The 21,112-nt window shown below is 36.5% G+C and overlaps 1 protein-coding gene across 2 annotated transcripts in view; it reads right to left on the bottom strand.

Annotated features, from left to right (window-relative positions):
- mindy3 (MINDY lysine 48 deubiquitinase 3) overlaps positions 1-21,112 on the bottom strand; it is a 56,814-nt gene that overhangs the window by 20,135 nt on the left and 15,567 nt on the right. For both annotated transcript variants that reach the window (XM_051130956.1, XM_051130957.1), the window contains 2 exons: positions 4,076-4,148; positions 11-83 (listed from right to left, as the gene is read on the bottom strand). In XM_051130956.1, the coding sequence (XP_050986913.1) occupies positions 11-83; positions 4,076-4,148 (146 nt within the window). The remainder of the gene's footprint in view (positions 1-10; positions 84-4,075; positions 4,149-21,112) is intronic.

The raw sequence follows: 21,112 nt of genomic DNA on the forward strand, positions 1-21,112 counted from the left end.
ACAAACTTACTAGTCTGGCTCGGAAACGAGATCCAACGCTTTCATAACATCTTCAAGCAGTGTGTCTGGAATGAACCCATTATCTAAAGATGAGGAAAAAAAGAAAAGAAGCAGATGGTTAGAGCTTCTGCGAGTCTTTATCACCACCCACACCACTGGTGTCTTATGCCCAACATAAAACATGAGTTTAATCTCTCTAATTAAAGCCATTCTACCGACCACGCGCACATATGCGCATAAACACGCTCAGACAATGGCTGATAAATGGATGGATGAGTGGTGTATGTTGTTTTTCCTCCTCTCTGGTCTCCAAGTGTCAGACAGGATGTTTGCAGAGCAGCTGGTATGCTAACTCTTTTCCGTTCGCTATAAAATGAACTCTCTGCTTAAACTTTCCAGCAGTGACTGGATTAAGAACAATAAATATCTGTACCACAGCATGAAATTAGATACACTCAGACGTTTTGAATAATGCATTAGAAACTTAGGCTAAAGTAGCTTCTATACTATTGACATAAAAGGTATTCACAAAATATTACTTTTGTAATGCGATATATTTCTGAGTGGGAAATAATGTGGGGTGGCACCATCCATCAGGGTTTAACTGAATCATGAATGTCAGCTATATATATTATTGCCTAATATAATTTGATTCACAACGCACCTTGGAGTTGCTTTTTAAAACAATCCACTGATTAATAGTAAGGAGGAGGGCATTTATTAGCAAAGTAAACAGGGTTAATTTTAGCATAAAATTACGCTACGTAACCAGACTGTCTGAAGCATTAGGCACTTTTCCTTTCTCCTTTGGACAAATGAAATGCATGTGAAAGATCTCATTTAGTGCTTAAACTGTCTGTGTTTGGAGTCGTTATAAACACATTCAAAGTGCTAGTAAATGAAATTGAGCTAAAATACACAGACGCTCTCTCATCACGCGCACATACACAGTATTGTTCTTATTAACACAAGGAACAGGAATGTTGTTTACGACATTAAAAGGCAAGGAGATGCCAAGCAAGACCATCTAATCTTGTTCTTGGTGACACTTTGAGTGTGTGCTGTAAATTAGACGCTTTAAATCAAAACTTTGGAAGAACACTTACTTTCTCACTGTGACACATTCAGTGATATATATACACACAATCCTCGTCTACCTGACAGATATGAGTGCAGTGGGCGAGCTCTGCTCCAGGTTCTCATTTCTTCCATCAAATGCCTTCTCTACCTATTCTCTATACTATCATCAGGAGTCTTAGGTTTGATACAAGAGCGATAAATATTAGTGGAAAAAATAAGGGAGGCAAATATAAGTTCATGCAACAGATTCTGGGAACAACACAAATAGGATCTACAGGCAAAGATATACTACACTACATATGACTAAGGGAGCATCAGTGGTTTGTTCAGAAAGCTGTATTGCTGACTTTGCAATCTGAGCACACTGACTATCTTAAATCATAATGAATCATCATGTGAGATCTCAACAAATAAAACACTGCTCGCCGTTAATCATATATGGGCCATTCTACAGAACTGGTGCAAACTGCTATCCCACAACCAAAAAAAAAAAAAATCTTAAATGTTTACTAAGATCCTTCCATTATTTATTGAAACTCACAATAATATTTTATTTTGTCAGTAAGCTTAATAAACATGAAATCATCATTTATTGAGTACTTTCAATTGGGAGGTGGCTGTCCCAAACCCTAACCCCTAAATTTCAACTTATGAAAATGATATTAAAAATCTCTTTTGTATTTTTTTCCACTGTTGTTTCTAAAAGTGTCTTCATGATTCTTAAAAAAAAAAAAAAGGAGCTCCCTCTCTCTCCTTCTATATTTATTGTATTAGTTCTTTGTAAATTATGAAAATTTATGTTATAAAAAAAAACTGTGATCACATTTTTCGTGTCACTACTGAAACACTGTATTTTTTAGTCCATTGGCTGAGACTGATTTTAACTGCAGAAGTTACTAAATTATGATCAGGAAATATTCCTGTGTCCCACTCTCTCATGGTAAGTAGATAGGCCCCACCATTTTGAGGTAAATGTGTTTAAAAGTCTGAATTGTTTTTTTTTTTTTTTTTTTGCAATTTTCTGGGAATACTGTTCAGAACTGTGCTAGCTAACCATGCACTGATTAGCATCTTTGAGCTAGTTTCAAAAGTATCTAAAATTGTCACTACCGAAAGAGTCATGACCGAAACGTCATCATCATCATCATCATTTCGGTAGTGACAAAAGGGAACACATAATCCTTCATTTAAGGGAAATAAACAAATTTTTGTACAGTTATGCAATTTTTTTTTCTGGAGTGTCTATTTACATTAAGTGCAAATAGCCCACCTTGTTGGCAGAGGCTATTTTGTCTAACTCCACCCACCAATGTGTGATTAGGCTAGTCAACACTACAAAACACGGCTGTCAATCATCAGCTCCAGTGGTGCAGAGGATAAAGCCCTTGTTCTACTCTTTTCAACACGATCGACTCTGGTTCGAATCTGCCTTCTGGCAAGCCTTTCTTCTCCCTTGTCAAAACTCATATCATATCGGAAAGGCAATTATTTTCAATAAAAATGAAGGAAATAATCGAAAAGTTGAACAAGTATCAGTTAGGGTTAGGGTAGGTGTAGGGAGGGCTTATTGTTCCAATAAAGCAGCATCCATTTAATAAACTGAATAAAAACTATCATTTACACTCAATACGTAATTACTGCATACTGTTTTAATGTACTACAATATTGAGGTGCAGATTTTAAGTGTAAATAGAATCTATCGTTGAGAAAATATGCTATTATCACTTAGTGTAAAATTTTTTTTGTATTTTACTGTTTTAGTATGCAAGTTAACATTCTGTAATGTGATGTGGTCGCTACTGAAAATGTGCAGTCACTACCGAAACATGGGATGTTTTGTCAGAAATAAAGTGTACTGAATTATTAACTAAGATGTTATGCTTTTGGTTCGATGTATATTCAAACTAATACATACTTAACTTGGAAATCAGTATGATCAATTTTTTGCCTTTTACAAAAGAAAAACTGAATTCAAAATACAACAAATCTCATAAATTTCACATGAAATATTGTTAAAAATGTAACTGTTATTGATTTACCTTTTTAAAAAAAATAGCAAAAATATATATATATTTTTAATGTAGATGTAAGCAAACTCTTAACAGGTTTTAACACTCTTAATATGACCCTTCTAATGAAACTATTATTACTGTTTCGGTAGTGACAAATATGGGGAGTTGACAAATATATTACCAAATTTTCTGAAAATACATTTTGAGAAATAAATGCACAATTACTAGAAGTGTGTACCTTGGATATTATACAGTTTGCATACATACAATTTTTATTTGGAAAAATACTTTTTTTTTTTTTTTCCTTCTCTTTCAAGACACTTCCAACTCTGACGTTGGACCAATTCTGTAGAATGGCCCATACAGGACATAGTGACATTCAGTCTAAAATCATTACTATACTAAATATCAGATAAACTGTGGAGTCTACACAATGTTCAAAATTTTTGGCTTGTCAACTGAAGCTCGTTTAAACAGTGGCAGTGAAACCGTATGTTGGTGGATGTGAGGGAGTGTGCGAGTGTGTAGTCTGGTCTTTCTGACTGATAACTGGTTGTGTAAAGAGATAGTGTGGGAGAGTCATCAAAAAGAATGAAGGGCTTAACCTTAAACCAGAAAAATTTTGCCACCGAACAACATAACTGATTCACACTCACACTCCCTTGTCGGAGAAAATTGCTGCTCTTTTACCCCACTGAAATAACGCCTTAGTATCAGATCAAATGTAGTCTTTTCTTTCTCATTTCCTACTCTCTCTTCAGTTACAGTAAAGTATAAACAAACACAGTAAGCGTTGGATCTTTGCACTGGCTGATAAGCTGCAGAGATAATAAACTCGCTCTGGGTTTTGTGGAGCTAAAGCACATCTTCCTCTCGGTGAAGGACAAGTTGACTCAGCTGCTGGGGTTGAGTTGACATTTTGAGCTTCTTCTCACTCACAAACACACATAACAGATAAAACACTTCCTTTTTAATCATTTTACCTTCTGGGTCAAATGTCTGGAAGACTCTTCTGGCCTGTTCTGAAGGGGACTCAGGGGCCACCAAAGCCATCTCCTAGAAAGAGAAGGAAATATGAAAGAGAAAAGAGAGTTATGGCATGGGGAACATCATTTGAGAGAAGCTAAATACTTCTATTTCAAATTTAGAGATAATGAGTCAAGCATAAGGTGATTTTTTTCTGAGAGGATGAGGGACAGCTGACCTCAAATGACCTGAGTGTGAGCATTCACACGGTGATGCAATGTGTTTTATAGGCCTTTGCTGAAATACACGACAATAAAAAAAAAATCAGAAAATGTTTATATGAACCGTACTTGCTTCAATTAGATTATGTTTGTGTGTGTTTGCAAAGGGACTGAGTGTGCGATTATGTTTTGGGTGTGTGTATGAGTATAACTGATCTAGAGATAAACTCATAAATGGCAAAATTGCCCTTCCATCAAGCAATCTCACAGATCTTTTAATGAAAACAATCTTCTATCTCTCTCCCACACGAGCCAAACTCACAAACAGGCTGCGAACTTTGCTGATTAATAGAAAACAAACCAAGATCCATGTGTGTTTGTTCATGTTTGAGTTACAGCGGGATCACTGCCCCATCAATATGTGTTGCCTGATGGACTTGGGACAACAAAACACATCTGTATGTGTGTAAAAACGACTCAAGCTGGAAAATATGCAGAGTCAGCATACACAGCTGAATCACGTACAACTAAAAACAGTTCACAGAGTTTTCCTTCTACATTCCAATAATGTTCAGGGTGCCATTTAGTTTAATCAAGCTTCATACCTAGACAGCATTTTTGGGAATCATAGATGCATTTGAATATTTAATACAATCTTCATCTACTATGAAGCATTTCAATCTTCATTTTGTGAACAACCATTTAGTGATCAGTGAGTTTCAGCTTAAAAGTGACATATTGTGAAAATCTGATTTTTTTCCATGTTTAAGTGCAATAATTGGGTCGCTGGTGCATCCACCAACCCAGAAAATGTGAAAAAGGACAACCCAGTTTTTTTTTGGTACCATTCAGATTTTGCTACTCTCGTGACGTAGGAAGGAAAGAGAGCTGTCACTGTGTTTTTCGTAAGTGATAATGGTGTACCAGTGCTAACGCCATGTCAAAAGTTTGAGCAAAGCATGCTAACTGTTCTGTCATTGGCTGCACAGATGACTATTTAGAGTTCTAGCCTCAGAGGAGACTAGACAGCCGTGGATTTATTGATTTATTTACTGTATATTACGCTGCTACCACAGAGACTCAATATAAACATGCAATTTCTTTCCCAGCTGTTTACCTTCACAGACACAACCGACTGTTTTTGTAACTTGTGTGTTTTTAACATAAACTTGTATGCATTTGCCAATTTAAGTGCAATAAGACATGAAAGAGAACTTAGTTTAGTACTCACATGCCGTGTGACAGCTGCTTTCTGTGTGAGTACGTTTAAACTAATATGGTTTAAAACGCATAATTTCAATGCGAGAGACATGATAATCAAAACCAAACATGTTTTTTAGCAGAATATCTGAGCTATGAGCTGTAAGGGCACAGCACTCTTCTGAAAAAGGGGGTGGGGAGCAGCAACTCATTTGCATTTAAAGAGACATGCACGAAAATGGCGCATTTCTACTTCCACCCAAAATAGGCATTTTCAAAATGATATAATAAATGATCTGTGGAGTATTTTGAGCTGAAACTTCAAAGACACATTCTGGGGACACCTGAGACATGGGCCACGTTCACACAGCAGCAGAATACGGTTGTCAGTCCTGTATTTGAGTCCTTAATACGGTTATGTTCACACACAGTACAGTTATTTGCGAGTGTAACAACCGCGTTCTATAACCAAACTCACACCTGTAGATTTTCAGGACTCACAACTGCATTTTTGGAACACATGCACTGTGTGAACAGAACAAGACCGGATAACTAGTTGTCCGTCACGTCATTCAGTGTGAGAGAGCCGCTCAACCTCACTAACGTGGGTCTACCGTACGTTGCATACTTTAATTTGTGGTTTCAGTAACTTACAATGAGCTGTGCATCATCTGAAAGTTTTATATCCAGTCTCCGCTGGAGTTGCTCCAGTTAGTTTTGTGTTCTGTGTGAGACTCAAATGCTCCGCACCCAAATTTAAAAGCTGTGGTTGGTTAAGGAAGGTTTGATGAATAAACTTGCAGCGTTAACTGGACTCTTGTCGTGCCAGAAAGGGATAAGACTTTCATTTTTGGTATTACTTTGTTCACTGTTGCTGTTGTTATTCGAGATGCTTCTGTAAGCTGCTGTGTGAACAGGTAATTTCGAGACTCACACCTGTAAGTTAATGTGGTTGTCAATCCCAAAAACTGACAGTCTGAATGCAGCCTTATATTACATCTTGTAAAAAAGGGAATAATAGGTCTCCTTTAAAAAAGCAGCTGCCTATATTTTTTGGAACAGTGTTTGAGTGCTTCAAACTTCTGACCTGCCCCCTCATTTGAACCCATTCACTTTAAGATCTCTTCCTCGCCATCTGCGTTTCACAAGCTCTGATTCTCATTATTAGAAAGGAAGGTGGTGGATTAAGGGGTTAACTAGTTCTCACGGTGACTGAGGATGAGAACAAGGTCACGTTATCAAAACTCGGCATGGGAAATTCGTCAATACTCTTCAAATGGGAAGCATAATGAAAGCTAGATGAGTGTGTGAGTGTTTGAAAGAGCTCTATTTTGTTTAAATGACAGTGTCATCAAATGATTGCCAGTAAACTTGCGCTGGTGCTCATACACACTGGCATATTAATATTTTGCATACTAAGAGATCTGATCACACCACTAATCTAGGGGTTTCTGTGAAGCAGAAAATATGGATAGAATCACGGAACAGTCATTAAAATTAAATTTACCGTGTAACACAAAATGTCTCCGAATTTGGCAAATTTTGGATTAATAAATCAAAAGTAGGGCTGCAGAATTAATCACATTCAAGTAGCGTTAGGGACTACTGTCTGTGATTATAAAAACCACAAAAAGACTGCTGTTTAAATATGAACTCCACATGTTCTGTGTGTCTCAGAGTGAAAAAGAAGTTTTCATAGTATTTCACAGGGCTTTACTAACTCGAAGCTCGCCTCACACATTTTAAGCGAAGTACATAAAAGATGGCTCATTTCATATGGCTTGCTGAGAGATGTGCCATTACTGAAATAACGAGAAATAAAATCTATGTCTGTCAGACTCAGAATACCTTGGCACACCCTGGCAACTACACTCTCACATTAAAAACTTCTCACGTTTTCTTCAGCATAGTCAAATATAACGTGTTTTACTGCAATTGAGAAGAACAAACATTAGCGATGAACATACAAACATGGTCACGGAAGAGTGAATATAAACACAGCCCGTATACTTTCACAGTATGGTTTCAGTGTAACACTCACAAATATCTCCTCTTATTTCACAGAGTAAATATACAGCTCACAGTCACACCACGAAAGAGGGACACAGCAACAGAGGAGATAAAATGAGAAAAAAATGAGGTACTAAAGAATGAGAAAGTAGATGACAGGGAGAAGTTGCAGCTGGATACTGTTTGTCTTAATACCACAATCTGAGCTAGTACTCCACACAGTCAAACCGGACACCTTTCCACAGTCCAATGGCAGGTAGTCAACACAAAACTAAACTTTCAGAGCTCTTGCCTAAGGCCATGTGGAGGTATAAACCCTCATTCCTCAGGTAATGAAAAAGATTTGTTAGTTTTTAACGTATAGCAGTTGCACGAAGCTCAGCGGAGACAAAAGACAGAGAAAAATGGAACTAATTAAGTGCTTAATTATACTAGTGAGAAGTTTTAATAGGTAAAACATCTGCAATGAGCAGTTAAACTCTTAAAGAGTTTAACTGCTCCATAAACATGGGTCAAACAATCTGATAGCGTAACGCAATTCTGAGAAATTAAGTCAGTATTGTGAGATATAAACGTGCATTTCTGACTTTTTTCCTTAGAATTGAAAGTGAACCTAAAGATACCGAACCTCAAGGCATACGCTGTTACGTTGATGCAGTGATACGTTCACAACTTGATTGGTCAGGTTGAATGACTTATATTTCGTGACTGAACTCCAAACAAAAGGAAAAGGCGTATGACATCTAATTACCCATTCAGTGATCGGTCTGCTCAGTGCCCCTTAGGTGAAATACACCTAATGCTGTCTGCTCGACTCAGCTCGCTCATTGTTGCATGTACATAAGATTTTATTTTCACCACCTGCGAACTTATGAAAAGCTCACAAAAGGCTCTTTTTCTCTTTTTTGTTGCTCCACGTTTGCTCTCTGCTCATTTTGTTTTGAATACACCGCTTGTTCCCTTTGTGAAATCATGTTGCATAGTGTTGCATCTTGTCATTACTTCCTGTTTTTGGTTTGTTTAGAACAGGGATAGGCAACGGTGGTCCTGGAGTGCCAATGACCTGCAGAGTTCAGGGTTGGAACTAAACGCTGAAGGACATCGGCACTGCAGGACTGACGTTGCCTATCCCTGGTTTAGAAGTATTTAGTTCTTCATATTTCATTCTTTTTAGCTTTTTAGCTGTCTCGGTCCACTTGTTTGGTGCGCACCAGGGTTTGGATGGCAGCGTTCATACATACTCAAATGAACTGCACCAACAGAGCAATCAAACCAGAATTCGTTTTAACCAAACCAAATATAAGTGTGAACACAACCTAACTCACAACTGAGAGTTATAAAGTCAGAATAGAACCTCGCAATTGCGAGATAAACTCACAATTCTGACTTTGTCAGAATTGCAAGTTTTAAATCCTTGAATTCTGAGTCTTTTTCTCGCATTTGCAAGTTTATATCATGCAATATTGACTTTATAACTCACAGCTGTGACTGTATTTCATGCATTTTGAGAAAAAAAGATCAGAACTGTGAGTTTATATGTCGTGATTCTGACTTCATATCTCAGAAATGGGAGTTTTATTGTAATTGAGGAAAAAACTCAGAATTGTGAGGTCACTTTTTTTTTTTTTTTTTCCTCAGTGGTGTTTCATTAAAACACAAAGGTTAAAAAAAATGTAAGGGTTATTATTTAGTATTGTATGGTATTTATTTTAAAAGGTCATTCTTCTTTTTTTGGACAGCTTAAAGTCATTGTATGGTTTTATTGTACGCCAAAGAGTACCAGGAGAAAACTGTTTTAAAAATATTTTTTAAAATGACTTCGGATTATTGATTTGATAAATGACTTGATGATTATTTTACAATGTATTACATTGTTATATTACACTGAAGAAATGTACGGTTACTATTTAACAATTTAATGCATTCTCCCTGAAGTATTAATTTCTTTAAAATATAAAATCAATCAATCTTATCGCTAAATTTTGAAGGCTAATATATAATGTTTTTTTTACTTGGTTATGAAAGTAATTTTGTAAGTAAGTGAATGCTGTATATTAAAAGTTGTAAATTACACAGGAATTTAAATTAAAACATTGTTAATATTACAAAAAACTTTTTAAAAATGAACAACAATCTGTGCAGTTCAATTGCCATTTGTTTATCAGAAATTAATAAACAACCAAAAACTGCTTGGTGAATATCAACTGAAGTAAACAGAATTTCTTATACATATTATTTTTATGTTTTTTATATCATTTAAAACAATGCTAACTTGAGGTTGATTCAATGTATGCAATGCATGCTTTAACTGTATGCAAGATCAGAAGATCAGAATTTCTTCAAAATTCCTTGTTTTCTTCATGTTCCACTGAACATAGAAATTCAGGCTGGTTTGGAATGACATGAAGGTGACACAGGCCAGTCATTGTGGAGAACGTCAATGAAGCAGAATGTTTTGTTGGTTAGAAATCACAACATGCTTGCAAACATCATCCTTTTTTGTGTGTGTGCACTGACATCAAGTATATCAGTCATGACACGTGTTTGTGCACATAAACCCTCCACATTACCGTCTTCACACACAAACATGCGCTGTGGCTCCACGCTAATAGCAAATGAGTGCATGTCTTGTTATAAAGTCTGACCCCTGGTGACAAAAACAACATGCTGTTCCGCTGATGTTTACACTGTGGATTCACAACAATGCAACCAGTCCTTTAATCAACCCTGCTTAGTCAGCGTTTCTCCGTTGCTCTCTCACACACATTCTAATAGAGGGGAATTACAGAGCAGTGCGTCGGGTAAAGACTTCAGCTCGAGGCGGGATGGTTCTGCGCGATGAGTGATCTGACCCAGACGGACGCGTGGAGCCACGCTAAAGTCAGATTCTCCACACAGACCTACTATCCTGGATGGTTTTACATTTCAGGGACAGAAAAAAATAAAGCCTCATTTATTAACCCAAAAAAGAAACAGTCTAAAATGGTTTTAAATTACACTTAGTCAAGTCACACAGGTGTTTTCAGCTAAGTGCTTTGAGCATTTCTGTCCAGGAATCAGTAATATTTCCAAATGCACTCTGTGCACTTAGATACAGTGATATTATATATGCCCGTTTATCAACAGGCTCAGTGAGCAAACTTTTTCAACATATCTGTAAAGCAGACTCACAGGTTAAGAATCCTGAGTCTGGCTTTCATTATTTTCTTGAGACCCAAATACACGCGCACACATACGCCGTAGAAGGCAACAGTCAGAGGTAATGAGATAAAGAAAGAAAGAAACAGAGACCTCATCCTCACTTCTAAGAAAGCCATATGATTAAACAAAGTATCAAATCTGTGATAAGGAGAGCCATATACAGATGACAGATGAGAGGAAAAGAGTGTGGTCCACTCTATTTTTGTAAAGCTCATAAAAAAGCACCGTTTAACCTTAAAAGGGGATGTGAGATTGTTCATTAGACTGAACAAGCGTTTTTTACACTCCTGTCATCCACACAAACAGCAGGCTAGCCTGATACATTCCAGCTCTAGTGAGGTAAAAATTGTAAGGTGAAATCCAAATCAGATTCAAGTTATTTTATCGTGCACTATCTCCATTTCACAACTTAACTGTAATAAGATTTAAATGGGCGTTCATGCGGACACTGATCACTTAAGAGTTGTCAATTTTAAGTGAGTTGAGTTTCAAATTTATCCAAATGTGTAGCGACACAATGAGGAAACTATCAGTGGAAGTGTAGACAATGACGCTCGTCTTGTTATGCCCTAACGGAGGGCTCTATGATTTCTGTGATGCAGAAAACGCAGACGCATTTAAATGGAATTTGTATAATGTCACAGAATGTCACCAATTTTTGAATCAATAAATCAAAAGTAGGTCAGTGCACTTAAAAACACAATATGCACTAGTGTCTTTGAATATTAAACTGCAAAAAAGACTGTTTACTGTAAATATGAATCCTGCATGTTTGTGTGTCTCTGCCTGAATGAATGGCATAGACGCGTGGTTTCGTTTACTACGCACATACTGAAGGGCATGTGAAGCATGTGAAGGCCGTTTTCAGCCTATGCCGCCGCAACATTCATGAACACAAACAATCTCTAGAACCACTCTAAAAGTGAGTTCATGAGAATTTTACAGTTTCTTTTGAAAAAAAAAAAAATTTTTTTTTTTTAAAACTATTGTCATATATACACACACAGATACTTCAAGGTCTTCACAGTAAGCCGTCAAAATAAAAATTTGGTTTAACTTGAAGAAACTGTGACAGAAATATATTACTCAATATAATGGTAGTACTACTACTAATAATAAAATGATTAGAACATTATTTTATTAGGAATATTTACAAGAAAAATTATTTACCAGAATTTATTTACCAGAAAAATGTAAAAATAAAAACAACAAACAAATAAATAAATACATTTAAAAAAAAAAATAAAATCAGTTAATTAGAGATGCTTTTGATTATTACAATTTAATGAAACCATAAATGGAAATTCAGTTAATAGAAAACACACACAAAAAAAACTAACTAAATAAAATAAAAATAAATAACCATTAAGACAAAACAGAATCCAGAAAAAACAAACAAACAAACAAAAAAAACAAACAGAATTTGAAAAAATAAAAATAAAATAATAATAATAATAATAATAATAATAATAATAATAATAAATACTGATTTCATTCGGCCCTACCTAACATAGCTGATTTCATTTAGTTAGCATTGTTTACAAAAATACAAACAAAAACAAAACAAAACAAAAACAACAGCAAATTAGAATGATTTCTGAAGTATCATTTGACACTAAAGTCCACTGTAATGGCTGTTGAAATTGTTTTATTTAATATGATGTTGCTAACATTATTTTGTGTATTTGGTTTAATTTTTTTTGTGTAAATTCGGCAACACTAAAGCTCCAAAAGTATCAAAAATGTATTTGAAAAACTTCTGCATCGCTTTTTTAAAAATAAATTTGATACTTTTGCCGTTGCAGAAAAAATCTACTTGATTTTACAAAAAATCTATTGTTTTTACTTCTACTTTTTTTTTTTTTTTTTTTTTTTTTTTTTAATTTAAGCCCTTATTTGAGATTAATGTGTGTGCTTTTGTTTGCTTTTTGTATTTGCTGTAATGCAATGTGTTTACAACATTCAAAAAACACATTTTTGTTGCTCCTCTCTGTCCCGGCTTTTCTGAAATGCGATGAGGCATTTGTTGCAACCATTGAGGACATAATTACGGATTATAATGACTTATATTGTCTTTTTATGCACTGCGCCATGGGGACCATACTATGGGTACATAAAACCATGTCTGCATTTGTGATCGCAGAAATGACAAACAAGCGCTACTCTACACTGCTCAAAACTCGTGTTTGAATAGTCAGTAGCAAATTATTTAAATATGAAAAACATACAGGCTGTGAGTCAGAAGTGCCAGACTGTCCTAGCAAAGTTGGAAGGACAGCAAACTCTCCCAGGTTCAGTGAACAGTCCTCTGTAAAATGCGCTGCACACACGCAAATATTTGGGTTGCACTGTTCTGGAACAGTGTTTAACCACTGATTTCTAGCCATGTCCTCTTTTGGGAGCCCAAACTAAGTAGCTTTGCTTTCACAATGAAACACACAGCGTCTCCAACATGGTGGCGGCTGCAACAATACTACAGTGAGAATAAGTGTTAAGCCTTTTTTTTTTGCATATACATTTGGGCAGTGTTATGCAAATCTTCCCACACAGTGACGCAGATTTGCGGGGGTGTGCTTTAATGAGCCGTTTTAGGAAGGCGAGGTTAAGTCTTAACTTTTATAAAGAATATTTTTGGATTTGAGACTTTAATCTGTGCGCCTTTACGGATCTTATATATGCATGAACAGCTTCTAACACTCCAAAGACAAAAGGAAACATGAAATCACATCATATGACCCCATTAAATGTTAACAATATTTCACAATATTACCGTTTTACTGTATTTTTAAATCAAATAAATATAGCTTTGGTGAGCATAAGATATTTTTCAAAAAGAAACACTAAAAAAATCTTACTGGCCCCAAACTTTTCATTGCTAATATAACCTAAATGAATCAGAATGAAATCAAATTGAAAGCTTGTTGAATCAGAATAACCTGGGCAAAAGAGAGGATAATTTGCACCTAATAAAGCTGAATACTGCAAGCAGGAACACTTAATAGCAACCAACAGTAGTGCGGCATTGTAAACCATTTTAAACAAAACAATCCTACTTCTGAATTGACTGTGCTTTGTAAAAGACCTGTTGTCACTGAAACTTTCAACCAAATGCGATTAATCTTAAAGGAAAGATTGGTATCTCTGAGAAAGTCTGGTTCAGGTGCAAAGGTTCATGGGTTTTGAGGTGAAAACCCATTCATGGAGCTCCTCTCAGCAGTCAACCTCCAAACAACAAGCACAGTGTTTAACCAACATCAAAGCAGCAGCAACAATTACACAGTTACATTAGCCACATTACCAATGACGGCAACCAGACCACTGTAACTCAAACTACGGGTAGATCTGCTTCTCTGAAGTTCTCTACGACAGAGAAAATGTCACCAGCATCAGACAGCAGAGGTTTAGACACCCGATACATCAGAGCTGGCTGGGTCACTGACTAGACTATCACATCCACTCTTTACTCCCTCTGGCGTCTCGCTCTTCAAGTCGAGGTCTGTCCGTTTCTACATTTAACACTATCTCCACATCTCCTTGTCGTTCTCTCTTTGTGTCCACGTCTTTTGTTGGTGAAGTATTCCCTATACAGGCGTCAGCGTTAGTGAGAGGCTGCTGAAGAGGCCATTGTTGTGGGTTAAGAGAGGATGTGAGGCCCTACATGTATTACGAGCCCCTTGGGGATGAAGTAGTGCGTGTATGTTTGTCCATACAGCCATGTAGAGCCTTGATAGACATGAAATTTAAGGCAGGACTGATGATGGCACATGTACAATTATACAACTGATGAACAATAAAAACAGCCAATCAGAATTGACTTGACTTCAAAACGTGATTGGCGTAGATGCCATTTAGTAATCATTTTTGGGCCTTCAGAGATTATATCTAATTCTCAGAGAATTGCTGGTGCAGTCATATACATGTGCGTAAGTGCGGCACTACAAAGCTGAATTGTGTATAATAGATCAGATCCCACAAAAGGAATGATTAATGATATGTCAAGACAGCACAATGCCTCTGAGAGACAACTGTCTGATGAAACTGGAAACACACACAGTGTCTGATGAGACTGGAATCTATTAAGCGATATTATTTTTCTTCCTTCCTATTCAGTTCCTTTACATATGTTAGTGTATATCCCACTGTGCCATCCTTTCATGGAAGACATAAGAACGTGATGATTGAAGTCTTTCAGGCTGACAGAAATCAGAGCCTGTGCTGGTTTCGGGTCACATTCAGTGTTGCGCTATCGCTGTGAGAACACGGTGGTCCTACGTGGCGGTACAAAAGATCGAGAGCTCCTCACGGTAGCAGAGCAGGGCTCTACAGAAGCACGGCTGCTGCGGTGAGGCGAGCTCCTGTGGGACTCACAAAAGTAAGGCGAGTGTTTGTGTTTGGGGGCATGGAGTCAGTAAATTAGCAGAGGATGACAGAGCCCTGGGGTGCACCGGACGACTTTACCAGCATTGCGGTTTCTTTTTCCTCTTAAAAAGCTCTGTTCTAAAACCTAGTGAGATGACGCTGGCTATTACCTGAATAGGCAGCTGCCTTCTAAGGCAACATCCTAACTGTTACAGAACCTTATGAGTAGGGCTGGGTATCATTCCAATATTTTGAGATAATCACAATACTTATTGAGATACTAAAATTAATTTTAACAAAATTACATTACTTCAAAAATGTTTAAAAGAAAAACTTTTATTTTAAAAAACTTTTTTTTTTTTAGCTTGACATTTTTACAGACTCAAAGACTCATTTCCTGAGCCACTGTACAAACAAACAAAAGCACGTAACAAAAAGTAACAGTTTCCACATTTATTAAGCTGTTTACACTAGTGCGTTTTCGCATGACAGTATATGATTTGTTTGTGATTTTCGTAATAATCTGCATATTTTTAAAACAATACAGGGCTTTTACATGAGAAAGGCTAACCAGGTGTAGCAATTATTTTGATATAAAAGGCTCAAATGACATTTCAGCAAAATGGCCAAAACACACATTAGATCGCAGTGGAAGTCATTACAAACACTCAATGGTGGTTTTCGGTCGTGCAGATATTTTCTGAAACGCAGTGGAATCGCTAGTATGGGCGAGGATCGTTTTCATTTTAAAACGCTGTTTTCGAAAGCAAAATTTGGTACTGAACAACAAGAGATTTTTCAATACTCTATGGTAGAGGCAATCCGGTTGGTGCCAAAAAAGTAATCAATCTCGATACCCAGCCCTACTTATAAGTGACTAACTTAAAATGCTCCACGTTGATTTTAATAGGTTGATAACTGTATGTTGCTAAACTATAAATAAAGGGTAAAATTATCCATGTTAACTACAGTTTACATCACTACTTATAACAATATTTTAGTATGAAGTGTTAATGTTGACCCTCAGACCCCCAGCATAGCAGAATAATTTTTGTAGTCATGGGAAAAGGCATATTAAAATTCTAATGGTGGGAAAAGGTATATGTGACCCTGGACCACAAAACCAGTCATAAGGATCAATTTTTCAAAATTGAGATTTATACATAATCTGAAAGCTTAATAAATAAGCTTTCCATTGATGTATGGTATGTTATTATGATAGGACAATATTTGGCAGAGATACAACTATTTGAATATATGGAATCTGAGGGTGCAAAAATAAATAAATAAATAAATAAAAATGTTGAGAAAAGTCACCTTTAAAGTTGTCCAAATTAAGTTCTTAATAATGCATATTACTAATCAAAAATTAAGTTGAGATATATTTATGGTAGGAAATTAAAAAAAAAAATCTTAATGGAACATAATCTTTACTTAATTTCCTGATGAAAGAAAAAGAAAGAAAAATCAATAATTTTGACCCATACAATGTATTTTTGGCTACTTCTACTAATATACCTCAGCAACTTAAGACTGGTTTTGTGGTCCAATTCAATGGGACTCTTGTCCATTGGGACAGCTTAATTTCTTTACCGAACTCATATGAGTTTGACTGCGTTTATTAGATTATTTATCTTTCCAGGAGAAAGCAAAGCCTTTATGTCAACAAGCAAATACCTTCTCCATAGGTAGTTCACTACGTTTTGGAACAGAGCCATTAACTTCCAACCCTCGTTTTTGTAGCGCCATCATTTACAAGTATTTTGCACCGAGCAGGGGGCCGAATTGGAAATTGGACGAAAACAGCTTTGTGAGCTAAGGGCCGGTTGCACTGGTTTGTAGGTATAAGAAGGGATCAGGCCCCTGAAGGGTGGACAGGAAGGAGAAGAGGACCAAGGGATCCGTAAAGAAATGAGGATGTTAACCTCATCAGATCCGAGACAGAACGTGGTCTGATGAGTGGAACGAGGAAACGAGGGACGAGGAGAAGGTTAACATCCCATACTTAGATACAGACAAAGAGCCTCCAGAGAGACAGAGCAGGATGGAAGGAAATAAGGGATGTGAAGCTCATCACCTCAAATCAAAGAAGCTTGAAAGCAGCTATAAGAGGAGAGGTAAAAAAGTGAAAGCATTCAAAAAAAGGACACCATCATCTTGGTGTCCAACACAGGCAACAGCATCCGTAGACCCATTAATCACCTTACGAGTGGGTGGGTGAGCAAAAGCAGCATCAGATTTGGTATAAACAGGGGTACTGTGGTTCAGTAGTCACGGATCGTGTTTCTCTGCATTATACACGGTTATAGTTACCAGCGCGCTGTGCTAAAAGCTGCTATTCCATTACTCACTGTCCTCAGGGTGTGTGTGGCTGTTCATCCACTGGGACCTGAGATCATTCCTTTAGTGTCCACTGCTGTGTCTGTGTGTGTGTCCGTGGCCCTCTCAGGACCTCTGTGAAAGGTCATTTGTGTAGTGTCTGCTGCTTTGTGTGCACGCAAATCAGATAAGAGGGGAACACAAACCCTATTAGAGGCTAAAAGCAGAGACACCGAGACAAACAAAGACAGTAACGGGAGTATGGATCCGCTGGGAGATGGGTTTCCACACAGAGAGGGGGAAAAAAGCCACCTTCCATGACACATTACAAACAAACTGCGTTAACAGACAAATCCCATTAGAGAGAAATCTTTAGGGCTAAAAATAAACTTTCAGGAAACCACTGACAGAACAGGTTACCAAAAATTAGACCAGCAAAACCACAAAATCATATTAAATTCTCCACACCTAATGAGCAGCTGTCAAATTTGAGGATAATGTGTTGATATTACTGTTTTAATTACTATTACTATTATAATACTATGAAAGTTGGATATTTAATTTTATCCACCTTTACTAAATAATCAACCAAATATGAGAATGTTGGACAACACAGATACGCTGATCTGATTTCAGCTTAAGATTGGATCAAAACTTGATAATGGGTTGCTCAAAAGAAAAAATTCTGAAATTGGATTAGACCACAAAATTGATCTGGATCAAATGGTCAGTTTGTGTTGTGCAAAACTTTTTAGTAACATTAGGATAACTTAATAAAACAATATTAAACAAAGTTTTTTTTGTGTAAATGCAAAGCAAAACTTTTCTGAAAGAATGCAAAGACACCGACATACAGTTGAGGTCAAAAGTTTACTTACAGCTTGCAGAATCTGTAAAATGCTATTTATTTTACCAAAACAAGTGGGATCATAAAAACTGCATGTTGTTTTTTGGTTAGTACTGACCTGAATAAGATATTTCACATAGAAGATGTTTACATATAGTGCACAAGAGAAAATAATAATTAAAATTATAAAAGTGACCCCATTCAAAAGTTGACTGATCCACAGTTTTGTTTTGTTTTTTTGTTTAGTGATGTTTTGTTTAGTAGTTTTGTTTTGTTCACGAGTCCCTTGTTTGTCCTGAACAGTTAAACTGCCTGCTGTTCTTCAGAAAAATCCTTCATGTTCCACAAATTCTTTGGCTTTTCAGCATTTTTGTGTATTTGAACCCTTTCCAACAGTGACTGTATGATTTTGAGATCCATCTTTTCACACTGAGGACAACTGAGGAACTCGTACGCAACTACTACAGAAGGTTCAACAGCTCACTGATGCTTCAGACAGAAAAACTAAGCATTAAGAGCCAGGAGTGAATTTTTTTTTTTTTTTTTTTTAATTTTGCCTAAATATTACTTTTTTTTTTTTTCATTTATTACTGCCCTTCAGGAGCTACAGAAGATACTTACATGTTTCCCAGAAGACAAAAGTTAAATTTACCATGATCTTTAAATTTAGAAAGTTTTCACCCCTCCAGCTCTTAATGCATTGTTTTTTCTTCTGAAGCATCAGTGAGCTTTTGAACCTCCTGTAATAGTTGCATATGAGTCCCCCAGTTGTCATCAGTGTGAAAAGATGGATCTAAAAATCATATAGTCATTGTTGGAAATAGGGCTGCAACAAATGATTATTTTGATGAGCGATTAATCAACTAATCGGATAATTAAGTTTTTTGTGGTAATAAAAATAGACCTATGTGAAGAAGAGCTTTTAAAATTACCTAAAATACATACATGATAGCAGTGAAGTAATAATAGTTCAAATAACGTATCAAAAGCAAGTAATCGTGATTTTATTGAACAAAATTAAAATACATAGTGTGCTATGAAGAATGGAGCTAAAATACATTACCCATAACAAATGCCAGTACATTATAATAAACCCAAACTCACACCAACATGCAAAGATGGAGTCTGAGATGCTCCACACATGTAAAAGAAATGGGTTTAATATATCATGCAGCCTTGGAAAACGGTCTAATAATGTGTTTCATGGCTTTTTGTCCGTGAAGTGTGCCACTGAAATCGAGGATTTTTTTTTGCAGCCCTAGTTGGAAAGGGTTCAAATATTTGAAAATGCTGAAAAAACCAAGGAATTTGTGGGACCTGAAGGATTTTTCTAAAGAACAGGGGGCAGTTTACCTGTTCAGGACAAACAACGGACTCATGAACAACTCACCAAACAAACAAACAAACAAACAAACAAACAAACAACAACGAAAAAAAAACACAGCTGTGGATCATTCAGGTAACAACATAGTATTGAGAATCAAGTGTATGTAAACTTTTGAACGGGGTCATTTTTATAAATTCAACTATTATTTTCTCTTGTGGACTATATGTAAATATCTTTTATATGAAATATGTTATTCAGGTCAGTACTAAATAAAAAAATAGCATGCATTTTGTATGATCCCTCTTATGTTTGTAGAATAATTAACATTTTGCAGATTATTTATTTTTATTTCTTTTTTCTGTTTGCATTACCATGTCTCTTTAGGGGTTCCGTGCTAGTGCTAGTAATCCAGATTTGGTAATCTTGCTTTAAATTTTGCTTTAAAAAAAACAGCAGAAAAGTAAGATGGACTACCTGATCCTTGACTGCAAAAACATTTCCAAATCCAGATCATTCTGACCTAGATCACGCCTTTTTAACAACTGGCCTCTAATGATTAAAACAACATCAGGCTGTTTCAAGACAATCAAAAGGTCAAATAAACTACATTTTTATCACGAAGCATGTTAACTAGGCAATACAAGCTCAACCTAATTAGTCCAAAAGCTTTAGTGTGCATCCTGTTAACAGCTGCTCTTCGAGTTGTCGCCTGAGAGCTTTTTCCCTCTCGGAGGGCTTGGCAGAGTGGCTGACTCTACTGGTGACTCCATCGGGAAAACTAAACCAGATGGACACACAGAGAGCTCTAGGGGGGAAAAGATCGGCTTTCATACCGGAAATCGTGGCATTGCTCACCTGAGGCTATACTCCGTTAACCAGCCCCAGAGAAAAGGCTGAGAGAGAAAAGTAGGAGCCCTGTGAGAACATAAGGGTTAAACTGATTGTGTGTGTGTGCGTGTGTGTACTGAACAGGGCTGCTGTTTGTATAAGAGAGCAGAGAGTAACAGGCTCTTAAATCAGTAAGATCTTCTAAAGCTCATGGGAATGGAGCAGCTCTGAGTTTGAGAATGTGTAAAATCTACCAGAGGTTGAAATATAAGCAGTTAAGCTCTCCACCAAGATGCTTCATCTTCAATATTATTGAATAAAAATCTAAATGGAAAAGCTAGTGAGAAACCGCATATCTGCACAGTGTTGGAGAAACATCTTTGAAACTGATGCTTGACAACCTCAAGAGGCTCACAAATTAAAAGCACATATTCTTTCTTCATATTCAAGTATTTCCTGAATAAATAAAAAGACATGAAATATTTCGACTGTAATCATTGTATTATGTGAAAAGAAAGAGACCAGAGTGATGAGAAACATTAAAGTAGCATGTAGGAAATGCCTGGAACGATGGTTATAACTATCTAGTGCAGCAGTCATCATATAAAAACATTTGACCACAGAACGCCACGACTGACCAATTAGAATGAAGTATTCCAAACAGCTGTGAAATAAATAGTGAGAACCAAAACAGCATTTTATTAAATTATTATTTTACGAGAAATGGAAGATTAAATACAGC

This window comes from Labeo rohita, chromosome 16, assembly GCF_022985175.1.
Source record: "Labeo rohita strain BAU-BD-2019 chromosome 16, IGBB_LRoh.1.0, whole genome shotgun sequence".
Taxonomy (NCBI): Eukaryota; Metazoa; Chordata; class Actinopteri; order Cypriniformes; family Cyprinidae; genus Labeo; species Labeo rohita.